Genomic DNA, 12,681 nt, shown 5'->3' on the forward strand with positions numbered 1-12,681 from the left:
TTTGGCATTTTAATTATGATTGTTTTGGTTTGGGCCTGTATGGGTTGATCTTGATTGAGACTCCGCGCTTCCTGGACTTGCATGTCTACTTCCTTCACCAAGTCAGGGAAGTTTTCTTTCATTATTTTTTCAAATAGATTTCCATTTCTTGCTCTCTTCTCTTCTCTCCTCTCCTCTCTCCCCTCTCTTCCTCTTCCTCTTTCAGCAACCCTATGATGTGAGTGTTGGTATGCTTGAAGTTGTCCCAGAGGCTCCTTACACTATCCTCATTTTTTTTGATTCTTTGTCCTTCTTGCTCTTCTGATTGGTTGTTTTCTTTTTGCTTCCTTATATTCCAAATTGTTGATGTGATTCTTGGCTTCATCCACTCTACTGTTGATTCCCCATAAATTGTTCTTTATTTCAATTAGTGTATCCTTCATTTCTGACTGGATCTTTTTCATGCTGTTGAAGTTGTCACCCAGTTCATTGAGTATCCTTATAACCAGTGTTTTAAACTCTGTATTTAGTAAATTGCTTGTCTCCATTTTGTTTAGTTCTTTTCTTGAAGTTTTGTTCTCTTCTTTCATTTAGGCCATATATCTTTGTCTCCTCATTTTGGCAGTCTCCCTGTGTTTATTTCTATGTATTAGGTGGGGCTGCTACATTTCCCAGGCTTGGTAGTGTGGCCTACTCTAGTAGGTGTCCTGTAGGTCCAGTGACACAGCCTGCCCTATCACCCAAGCTGGGTGGGGTCTGTACAGGCTCCTGTTGTAGTTGAGTCTTGACTGCTGATGGCACATCCAAGGTCAGCCATTGCCTGCATTGTGTGTGTGTGTGTGTGTGTGTGTGTGTGTGTGTGTGTTAGGGTCACACAGCATAAACTACAGAGCATAAGCTACAAAGTGATCTGCAGATGGTTGCTCCTTATACTGGGCTTGGAGGTGCCCAGGAGAGGCCAAGCTGAACGAAGGCTGGCTGATGCTAGTGCCTGGACTAGGGCAATTTAGTGAGAGGTACAGGGCTCACTGAAGCCTGATGCTGCTGCTTTGAGTGAATTTAGGTAAATCTAAAACATGGGCCAAAACAAGTCATTGTTATGGAAAAGCCACTGGAAACAGCTTGTTTGGGCTCAAAAGCTGGGTGGGGCAGAGTCTGAGGGAATCATCAGGGTGGAGCAAACAGAGATAGCCAGGTTGATGGAGTCTCAGTTATGATGCCCGCCTGTCATCTCTGTGGCTGGTGAGGGGAGGGCTCAGAAAAGGAACATTTGCTTCTGCCAGCATATCTGTTTGGAAGAAAGCTGCCCCTTAGCTCTGGCCCTGATGCTGGACAATTCAGTTCCTCCCTGTTTGTCTATGATGCCCTGATGCCTTTCAATATGTGCCCCTGTGCTGGAACTCAAAGGGAGTAAGTCCAAGTAAGTCTGTGTGTGAGCCCTTTAAGAAGAACTGCCTGGGACTCCAGAAGTTCCTGTCTCCCACAGCCTCAATCCCCACTGACTTTTTATAGCCAGAAGTTAGGGAAACTTATTCTTGGCACTGGAACCCTGGGTTGGGGGCACCTGGTATGGGGCTGGGAACCCCTCATGCCTGAGAGATCCCTCCCAATTTTTGTACACCACCAGTCTGTTCCACATCTCTGGCCCTCCTACCAGTCTTGATGTGGTTTCTTCTTTAATTCAATAGTGGGTTTTCCATTCAGCTTGATTTCTGATGGTTATGAATGATGATTGTTCTATAGTTGTAATTTTGATATGGTTGTATGAGGAGGTGAGCTGTGTTTGCCTATGCTTCCATCTTTTTTTTTTAAGATTTTTATTTATTTATTTTTAGAGAGGGGTGGGGAGAGAGAGAGAGAAACAGAAACAATGTGCGGTTGCTGGGGGCTCTGGCCTGCAACCCAGGAATGTACCCTGGCTGGGAATCGAACCTGGGACACTTTGGTTCCCAGCCCGCGCGCTCAATCCACTGAGCTACGCCAGCCAGGGCCCTATGCTTCCATCTTGACTAGAAGTTCCAAACTGCATTTTATTTCAGTAAAACTGGGAAAAAAATTTTCTGCTTTGCACTGTTTTACTTTTAAAATGTTACATTAGGATTACTGTTTCTAGAAAAAAACCCCTTTGTATTAAAAATATGTACAGTTTAAGGAAATATCAAAAGTAATGTTCATGTAATCACTATTCAGGACAAGAAATAGAACTTGGACAGCATTCCAGAACCCTCCTGTACCCTCTCCCAGTTATTCTCTCCTTCTTTCCCTGCTAAGTTAACACTTAATCCTGGTTTTTCATAACTATTAACTTGTTTTTTTTTTAATGGTTTAACCACCTATGCATTGGAGAGGATAAGTATTCAATTAGTAAAGCAAGAGAGTAGTAATATAATGCAGCATTTTTAAACACTATGTGACTCAATATGCCATTTTAATATTTTATATTTTGTAATGTTCTCTTCACCATTCCAAAATGAAATTTCCATGTAAAATTACCTGCTAACATACATAATTCAATTTTTAATATAATTTCCTAACTATAACATAAATGAATAAGTAAATTTGTAATTAAATGTGTTTTTTATTGTGTAAATGTTTGGGCACATACACTAGAAGGTAAAGTAGTCAGATGCTTGTAACCCACTTATACAAAAAGCTTTGCACTTCAGTAAGGCAAGAAAAAGTTAAATCTAAATAGAGGGCTGACAGGTTTTCTTTTACATTTTATTATAAGGGGAAGATACAAATATTTATGTATATAAGTAGCATCATGTGAATGTGTCACCTACAAATGTCTGTTGAGTGATATAGATACGTTGTAGTTACATGATTCAAGTAACATGAGTAATAATTACTGTTGGTAGAATAACTTTTTGTGATGGTAAACTCACCTTTCAAAGTTTTGGAGGAAAGAGAACATTTTTTCTCCCACTTTATACAGTAGATGAATTTTTGAAAAAAGATTTTTCATCAGTATGAATTTTTAGACAAGAATTTAAAAATTTGGTGGGATAAGGACATAATACTTTAGTGAATGGATCTGCCTTGGCATTGCAGAATGCCTAACATCTTGTTCCTCTTTTCCACTGAGTCATAAATGGCAGGCAGAAATACCTGACAGGGACAGTATTACCCTGGGGTTTAGGATCTTTTCATAGCAAGTAAACTACATATTTTTTCTTCTTCTCTGTTTTTGAAGGTTTGTAAAGGTAGATGTTATTAGGTCTTTTTAATCTGCAGGCTTTAAGGGTCCAGGTCTCCCTCCCACCCCCATCTAGTTTCCCTGTCTCACCCTACCCCCAAAAGATTTTGTGTAAAATTGTGAATATTTGTCTAGGTATGTTTTTTCTGGGGCACTGTATAACTTTTGTTAGATTCTCCAAGGGTTCTGTGACCCATAAGAATGGACCAGATAATTTCTTTATTTCCAAGACCTCTTAATAGCTATTAAATCTGGTTATTCTTACATTGATGGTTATCAGTACTTGCTAATTTTCCATTTTAACCCAGAAAATGGCTGAGACTCTGAACTGTCTGCTGTTAGCAACCCTTATTGAGAGGTGTGGTTAGAGAGACACAAAGAAGAAAAAATATCATTCATTTGTTAGATGGGTTTATTATAATTTTACGTTTTACTGATAAGGCTAACATATGCAATTAAGAATTTTGTTTGAAATTGGTGGAGTTTTTTTCTTTGAAGTACTGTCTTCATCCTTAATGTAGTTTGCATTTTTATGACTTGAAGGACAGCAATCTATTACTGAAGATTTATTTATAAGCCCTGCTAGGCAATATGAAGTTTAACCCTCAGGTGGTCGCGTGGATGACAATACTCATCCATGCAAAATAATCATCAGTTTTCGTCCAAAGTCCAACTTTGTCACAGAAGTTACTTAGATTATTACCAATAAAAAATGTTTAAAAAATTTGTTCATTTAAATAGCCACATTTAAGTGGATGACCAATGTTGTCCACATGACCTCTCACACTCCATTTGGAAGCTCGACCACTGCAGGGTTAAGTACTATTCCAGAATTCATATGTTCGATGGAAATTAACACATGTTTATTTCTAAATTAGTTTAAAAAATCAGTTATTTTACCTTATTTTGGATAATTGGTGTTTTTCTTTAAAATTGAGAATTATAAAAATTGAATTTAAAATTTAAAAATTCTTCACATAATTGTTACGAAATAGAGTATTGTTCAAAATTAAAATTTTGTGAAATGTTTGTTCTGTCATGTTAAAGTCTTAGTTGAGATAGTCCTATAAAAATTTACACATTCTTAGTTATCTGTAGTAATTTTTGGACTTGGAGAATGTTAAGAAATGGAATCTATGCCTTTAAGACTCCTCGTTTTATCAGCAATTTAAAGTGCATCAACAGCCAACCATTTTATGAATGTGGCAAAATGGACAGATTGGCATTTTCTCCTTTATTCACATGTGCCTGTTAATCAAATGCTGATTAAAAAAAACGCAAGCATTTGGGATTAAAGAAGAAGCAAAGGGTATAAAATAATATACAAATTGAATGATTAACTTGACTGTATAATTAATTAAAGCAAACTGTTCAAAACATTGTACTTCATTTGTATAGGGCAGGGCAAAAGTAGGCTTACTGTTGTGAATACAGGAAACCCAGTTTTTCTTCTATTTATTAATCGTTGTATTATTTTCCATACAAACAACTTCAAACCTACTTTTCCTCATGTATATTGTATATTTCCCCATGTGTATTTCCCCTGTGTATTGTATATATACTTTTTCCCCCCACAAAAGACATACATACCTGTTGATTTAATTGGCTATTTTCACATTAAATTATTTTCTGTAACTGGTCCTCTGCCTTTATATATTTTCTTCTAATGTTCTCTCATTTCTATCTTCATTTTCTCATCCAGGTTCCAGATCTTTATTTTTTGGAAAATAATTTATAACTCAAACTTCAAATACAGGATATTCATAATTTTGCTTCATAGGATATGAAATAAGTACCTTTTAAAGGGCTTGCATTTGAAATTCCTTTCTTTTCCTCTCATTGCATTAGGCAGATCTGCTTGTTTTATAGTTTTAAAAGATAGGCTTAGTCTTGTTTATTTAAATTAAAAAAGCCTTTATAATTAGTTGTCTTTGATTTCAGTCTTCTGGCTTTTTAAAATGTAACTTAAGATCGATTGTTTAAAAACCATTTAAAATTGTTTTTGGGTTAGTTAGAGGTGTGTGGTTATTGCTCCTCATTGGCACATACTTTTAAGTTTATGCTCTTTCAGTTAAGAGGTATTTGTTTTATTGTCTAATCTGTAAATCTCTTTAGGCTTTTCATTAGCCAAGAGCAAAAATGGCTGTAATCTTTCTTTTCCCCTCCTTTAAAAAAAAAGGTTTAGGATTTATTTAATTCAGGCAGGACTGGATCACCTGTTTGGATGGATTCTTTTGTGTTGCTAGGCTGTAGAACCAAAACTTTAAAACTTTGTATCTAGCTCTGACTGGTGTGTCTCAGAGAGGTGGGTGTCTTTTGAGGAAGCACAATTCCTTGTCAGGACACAGGCCTGTGTTGTGGGCTAGATGTCTGGGTGGGGGAATGGGAGAGGCAGAAACCCATAGATGTTTCTGTCCCTCTCTTCCTCTCTGTCTAAAAGAATAAATAGAATCTTAAAAAAAAATCCCCAACGAACTTTGTATCTAGAGTATTTGGCATAGTGGTCATAAGAAGTACTTAACATATGTGAGTGAAAGAATGAAACAAATCTGAGAGAAGCAAGAGCATTGCTGTCAGATGTAGAGATATTTTACATTTGGCTCATTAAAGTGAATTTGAAGATTGGCACTGGTTTGTACACCATTAGAAAATCCTGTTTTTTTTTTTTTTTTTTTCAGTAATGTGGTACCAGTCTACTATAAGAATATAATTGTAGATTTATATCATAAATTGAAACTTTCAAAATACTTTTATTTGATAGAAATAATACATGCTCATGTAGAAATTTTTAAAAATATGGTAAGGAATGAACAAGAAAATAAAACTCATTTATAACTCTACTACTTGGAGAAAAGTACTTAGTCATTTGGTATATTTATGTACAAAGACTTTAATATATACTTCAAATAAAATTGAGGTTATATACATTTAATTTTGAATTCTGTTCTGTGTGTGAAACAATCCAATTAAAATTTTTTTCCTGTTTTGGGTTTTTGAACTTTACAGGCCCCTTCACAGATGTAGTCACTACAAATCTTAAGTTGCGAAATCCATCGGATAGAAAAGTATGTTTCAAAGTGAAGACTACAGCACCTCGTCGGTACTGTGTGAGACCCAACAGTGGAATTATTGACCCAGGGTCAACTGTGACTGTTTCAGGTAGCATATCTTATCCAGAATTTACACAGTTTTGAGTTTTGACATTTTATGATTATTTTTTATTTGGTTTTAATGAATAGGGTTTTATCTGGTGGGAGAGGAAAGTTTTTGTTATTCTGGCTTTGCCTTTAATGATGTTCTTTTCTCTTACTATATATATATATATATATATATATATATATATATATATATACACACACACACACACACACACACATATATGATATATGCTCAAATTGTTGCACAAAATTTCTCACCCTTATGTGTGATGGGGTGTTATGTGGTCAATTTATAAGCGATTGTCAATTTAAAATTTTGTGTCTTTATTTCTACAGCTCACTACCACATTCCCTGCCCTTACTGTTTTATCTTTGAAATATTACACTATTTTTGTAATTGCTTATTCTTAATTCAGATTGCTAGCTATTGTTACATGTTATGTGCAACTATAGAAGTATTTTAAATCTTTTGCTTAAAATATATAATGCCTCTTTCTGCTGATTATATCAAATTAGATGAGTATTTCTGCTTTTCATTGTAAACAGTGCCCTGCATTTGAAAACGTTATTTTCTATTACTCCCTTTTGTGTTTACTTGTAGTGCAGGGAGTATACTTGGTTCCTTCCATGCATGGATTGCTTATTCTTGCTGTGAAATCTGTGTTGATGCCATAATTAATGCCTTCTATTAAATGTTCCTTTCTTTCCTCAGACTTCCCAAGACAGTAGTTTCTAATGATATCATCCAACATCTGAGAAATAGGAACCCAGTGTGAGACTATTTCTTTCTTATGGGAGAACCTCTTAGGCCTCACAAGAGACCATTTACTCTTATTTTGTAGCAGTAGTTCTTAACTCTTACCATGTGTCATAATAACATAGAGAGCAGGAACACATGCGGACCCTCCTAGATCAGAATCTGTGGGGACATGGCTTGGACATGTGTACTTTAAAAACAAAACAAAACATGGTGTTTTTGATAAGCATACAATAATTCTATATCCGTTTTCTGGTTTTCAAGGCCACAGAGGTTAAAAATAGCAAATTATATATAAAGAGTGAGAACCTAGAGGAGACCCATTGAGAGTATTCAGAAGTAGGACCTGACTCAAAGGCAGTAGAGGACAGACCATAGTCAAAGCTCTTGATGACCCTAAATCCTCCCTCTGTGCTATAGTCAAAAACTCAGAGCAAGGAGGACCTAGAAAAGATGCTTTTAGTGAGTCTTGTGGTATGGTGGCCTAGGAGGAATGCCTTCTTACTTGTTTGTTCAGGCCATCAGTTCCTGGGGAAAATGAATAGGAAATAATATAAAACAATGCATACATACATTCTGGAAGTAGCTCTCTAAATCTTTAAGCTATGTTGGAAGAAAATAGAATTACTTCTATTCATGTGGTTAAAAATAGTTTTTGGCCCTGGCTGGTGTAGCTCAGTGCATTGAGCACGGGCTGCGGACCAAAGCATCACAGGTTCGATTCTCAGTCAGGGCACATGCCTAGGTTGCAGGCCACGGCCCCCAGCAACTGCACATTGATGTTTCTCTCTCTCTCTCTCTTTTTCCCTCCCTTCCCTCTCTAAAAATAAATAAATAATAATAAAAAATAGTTTTTGTTGCAAGCATTTATATCACTAGGAATCTGTAAAACTATTTAGAATGACTTTTTCTTTGAGGGTTCTAGATTGCTGAAATTTTACTATATTAATGTTTTTTAATGTATACTTTTCAAAGTACTTTCTGCCATATAAACCCCTTATACTGAGCACCTGACTTCAGATACACTATTATTTGCATAACATGCCCTCAGATCCCTCTTCTCCAGCTAGAACTTAGCTCTTCCAATTTTTAGTGTAGTGCTTTTCCATGTGAGGAATCACTCAAACTATACTTCCTCCAGCTGCTTTCCCTGATTGACTTTCTGTACTTACATACTCATTTTTTCCCCTCTGCTTTTAGTGTAAGCGTGGACGCTCTCTCTCTATTTTATATATATACATATATATATATATATTTATAATATAAAGATTGTCTTCTTGTTATTTACAGCCTTGTATAACTGCCATATTTGAAAATTTTCTTTTTGCCTAGTTCATAGTGACTAGCCTGTAATGATTGCTTAGTGAACAGTATTAATAGAAACTTATTGTCCTTTTTTTTTTCATTTCGGGTGTTTATCCTGTGCATTTTCTGCTGCTATATATTTGGCCCTTTAAAAAATTTTTTAACGGTTGATAGTAGTTGATGGACTTCTCAAACATAGCTTGGAAATAATACTTTCTTAAATAATTGATGTTTCTCACATTTACTTAATTGCATTTCTCTTTCTGAAAGTGTTGACGTGCAAAGTATATCTTAGAAATAACCTAAATATTAGCATGTAATTGTTGGTTTATTCATTATTAGATTTATATTACATAATTTAACATAACCACATGGAGTCTCTACAAACCCTCTTTTATAGGCTAATGCTTAGAAAAATTTGAATGTAATTATTTGGATGCTAGAAAAGTTCTAGGAATCATGGAGCCATGTGGTTTCCTTGTATATTTTGTTTTCTTAGAGTCATGTTTAAACAAATTGATAAGCTCTTCTAATGGGTGTTTCTTTAAAATCTATTTTTTAAAAATTAGTTATATTAGAACACTAATACATGTAGTTTTTAAGTTACTTAGCATTTCTCCTTTAGATAACCCAGTTGTCTAATTTTAAGAGGGATTATCTCTACTAAAAGAAAGCCTAAATTTATAACTGGTTTTAATAGAAAATTTATTAGTTTTAATCCAAACTTGCAGGCATGAAAATAGTTAATGTTGGCAAAGTTTTGAAAACTTTCCTAAACATAAGTCTAGAAGGGAAAATCGGATTGATACTTACCTTTTTTTAAATACTCATTTGTTTATTTTGTATCTTGTTAAAGAGTTAGCATTTCAGAAAGGTGGAAATATTTAAGATAATTGGAAAATATAAAGTTGTTTCTGAGTCCTTAATGTGAATAAGCCAGTGTTTGGTTTCTTGAACCCTTCCTGGTTTTCTTTGGACTTGCATACTAGTGAATCAGATGATAGAAATAAGAAGAAAACAAATGCAGAATACAGTGTAATGTGTCCTTTTTTTTTCTTATTTAGTAATGCTACAGCCCTTTGACTATGATCCCAATGAAAAGAGTAAACACAAGTTTATGGTACAGACAATTTTTGCCCCACCAAACATTTCAGATATGGAAGCTGTGGTAAGTACAGAAATTGAACAGAATTTGTTTTGAGAAATATTGTTTAAACTGTGGGTTTTGTTTAGTTCTCAACTGAGAAAACTAATTTTTAAAAAATCCATAAATCTATTTATTACAGATAATCTAGAGTGCAAGAATGAAAGAAGTTTGAAATAGTACTTCTTAGAAACAATTTAGAAATGCTATTAAGACAAAAGTCCTGTGATCTCTATAGAGATGTCAGTGTCATTTTAATGGATAGCAATAGTAGCTCTTTTTAGGAGGATTATATAGAAAGTTCTGTGGCATGGCCACATACCTGTGGCAGGGTGATCAAGACAGTGCAATGCAGTGTTGCATCTTGGCTGAGACAAAGACGGCAGCTTTTCTGCTCCTAGCAGCTGTACCAGTTCTTTAGTTGTCCCTTCATGTGAAACTTGTTATATCTTCTGTCTCAAGTTTGGTTTTGTTTGTTTTTAGTGGAAAGAGGCAAAACCCGATGAATTAATGGATTCTAAATTGAGATGTGTTTTTGAAATGCCCAATGAAAATGATAAATTGGTAAGTAGGAAATATAAAAAAAATGGAAGTTGTTAAGAACCTCTCAGTTACTTTGAGATTAATTTTCCTTTTGTTTTGAACTTTGTAGGGTGTGTAATAATGGTATTCCACTTTATAATACTCAGTGCTTAGTTTAAAACAAGACTTAATGTGCACTTTTCATTTTAATAGCATTAGTTCAAGAAAAAAATACAGTGGTATGTTGGTACTCGTTAATTCGTTCTGGAACTCGTGATGTGTGCCAAAACTGATGAGTACTGAACAATGAAGCATTTTCTCTTGCAGGGTGGCACCGTGACTCATACAGTTTCTAGCAAGTATCGATGAGTCGTGAGCAAATGCTGAGTGCTGAAACGTTCGTTCTTGTCAAAAGTGATGAGTACAGGGTTTAAGGAGTTCTGAAGCTGATGAGTGCTGGGGTGTGACTGTACTTTTAGATAGAAGCTATATGGTGGAGAAGAATTATTTAATTCTACCAAATTATTGCCACTTAAGCGATTTCAGGTTCTTTTTTAGAATGATACATTTGTATATATAAATAAAATGAAATTAACAGACGTAAACCATTTTGGTTAATGCCATTTTTTGGCAATTGTATATCAACAGTCTGAGGATAAAAGGTTTAATTTACATGGATAAGCAGTTTATTTCAAATTTGGCTATTCCTGAGTATTTTGCTCGGTATTGATTTTGGTCAAAATCTGATTTCATTCTTTATCTCCTTATTGTAAGTGTTTATTATAAATATCTTGCTGTCTTAATCTGACTTTATTCTTTAGTGAATAGTTTTTGTTTGTTATACTTTTTATTTTTTTAATGTTTTAAAATATATTTTCTTGGTATGCTATTACAGTTGTCCCATTTTCACCCCCTTCACTCCCTGCTGCCCTGCACACCCCCTCCCACCCAAAGTCCCCCCCTTTAGTTCATGTCCATGGGTCATACATGTAAGTTCCCTGGCTTCTACATTTCCTATACTATTCTTACCGTCCCCCTTTTTATTTTCCACCTACCATCTATGCTACTTATTATCTGTACCTTTTCCTCCTCTCTCTCCTCCCACTCCCCTGTTGATAACTCTCCTTGTGATTTTCATTTCTGTGTTTCTGTTCCTGTTCTAGCTGTTTGCTTAGTTTGCTTTTGTTTTTGTTTTAGGTGTGGTTGTTAATGATTGTGAGTTTGCTGTCATTTTACTGCTCATATTTTTTATCTTCTTTTTCTCAGATAAGTCCCTTTAACATTTCATATAATAAGGGCTTGATGATGATGAACTCCTTTAACTTGACCTTTTCTGGAAAACACTTTATCTGCCCTTCCATTCTAAATGAAGGCTTTACTGGATAGAGCAATCTTGGATGTAGGTCCTTGCCTTTCATGACTTTGAATACTTCTTTCCAGCCCCTTCTTGCCTGTAAGGTCTCTTTTGAGAAATCAGCTGACAGTCTGATGGGAACTCCTTTGTAGGCAACTGTCTCCTTATCTCTTGCTGCTTCTAGGATTCTCTCCTTCAGTTTAATCTTGGGTAATGTAATTATGATGTGCCTTGGTGTTATCCTCCTTGTGTCCAACTTCTTTGGGACTCTCTGAGCTTCCTGGACCTCCTGGAAATGTATTTCCTTTGCCAGATTGGGGAAGTTCTCCTTTATTATTTGTTCACATAACTTTTCCACTTGTTGCTCTTCCTCTTCTCCTTCTAGGACCTCTATAATTTGGATGTGGAACATTTAAAGATGTCCTGGATGTTCCTAAGCCTCTCTTCATTTTTTTGAATTCTTGTTTCTTCATTCTTTTCTGGTTGGATGTTTCTTTCTTCCTTCTGGTCCACACCATTGATTTGAGTCCCAGTTTCCTTCCCATCACTATTGGTTCCCTGTACATGTTCCTTTGTTTCATTTAGCGTAGCCTTCATTTCTTCATCTAATTTGCAACCAAATTCAACCAATTCTGTAAGCATCCTGATTACCAGTGTTTTGAACTGTGTACTTGATAGGTTGGCTATCTCTTCATTGCTTAGTTGTATTTTTTCTGGTGTGTGATCTGTTGTTTTGTTTGGGCCATTTTTTTTTTTGTCTTGATGTGTCTGTTATGTAGTGAGGGGTGGAGCCTTCGGTATTCACCCAGGCGGGGTAACCCATATTACTGGGTTGTGACACTATGTAGAGAAGGGGTCTGAGAGGGAACAGTGGTGCTTGCTCCACTCTCTGCCAGATTTCAGTCACTTCCCTTGCTTCCCACAAGCAACTTAGGCCCTTCTGGTGCTGATTCCCGAGTGGGTGGGTTCGTGTGTGTTCTAGGACCCTGTGTGTGTCTCCAGAGAAGTCTCCTGTGAGGTTGGCAGTTTCTCCTGCTGCATCAACCCCAACAGGTGTTTTCAATCAGAGGTTTGAGGCTTTATTTGCCTGCATTGGGGCCCTGGCTTATGCAGTCTGTCTGGCTCCGCAGTTGTTCTCCCGGTTTACCTGTGCACAAATGTGGGACTGCCTGCTCCACCAGCCGCTGCCTCGCCGGTCCGCCCACTGCTGCCTTGCTGGCCAGCTGCAGCCTTGCACGCCCTGCCCTGCTCCCCAGTCTGCCG

The 12,681-nt window shown here is 36.2% G+C and overlaps 1 protein-coding gene across 2 annotated transcripts in view; it reads left to right on the forward strand.

Annotated features, from left to right (window-relative positions):
* VAPA (VAMP associated protein A) overlaps positions 1–12,681 on the forward strand; it is a 47,778-nt gene that overhangs the window by 16,468 nt on the left and 18,629 nt on the right. For both annotated transcript variants that reach the window (XM_028525022.2, XM_028525023.2), the window contains exons 2-4: positions 6,185–6,337; positions 9,463–9,566; positions 10,026–10,106. In XM_028525022.2, coding sequence (XP_028380823.1) covers positions 6,185–6,337; positions 9,463–9,566; positions 10,026–10,106 — 338 coding nt within the window. The remainder of the gene's footprint in view (positions 1–6,184; positions 6,338–9,462; positions 9,567–10,025; positions 10,107–12,681) is intronic.

This window comes from Phyllostomus discolor, chromosome 9, assembly GCF_004126475.2.
Source record: "Phyllostomus discolor isolate MPI-MPIP mPhyDis1 chromosome 9, mPhyDis1.pri.v3, whole genome shotgun sequence".
Lineage (NCBI taxonomy): Eukaryota > Metazoa > Chordata > Mammalia > Chiroptera > Phyllostomidae > Phyllostomus > Phyllostomus discolor.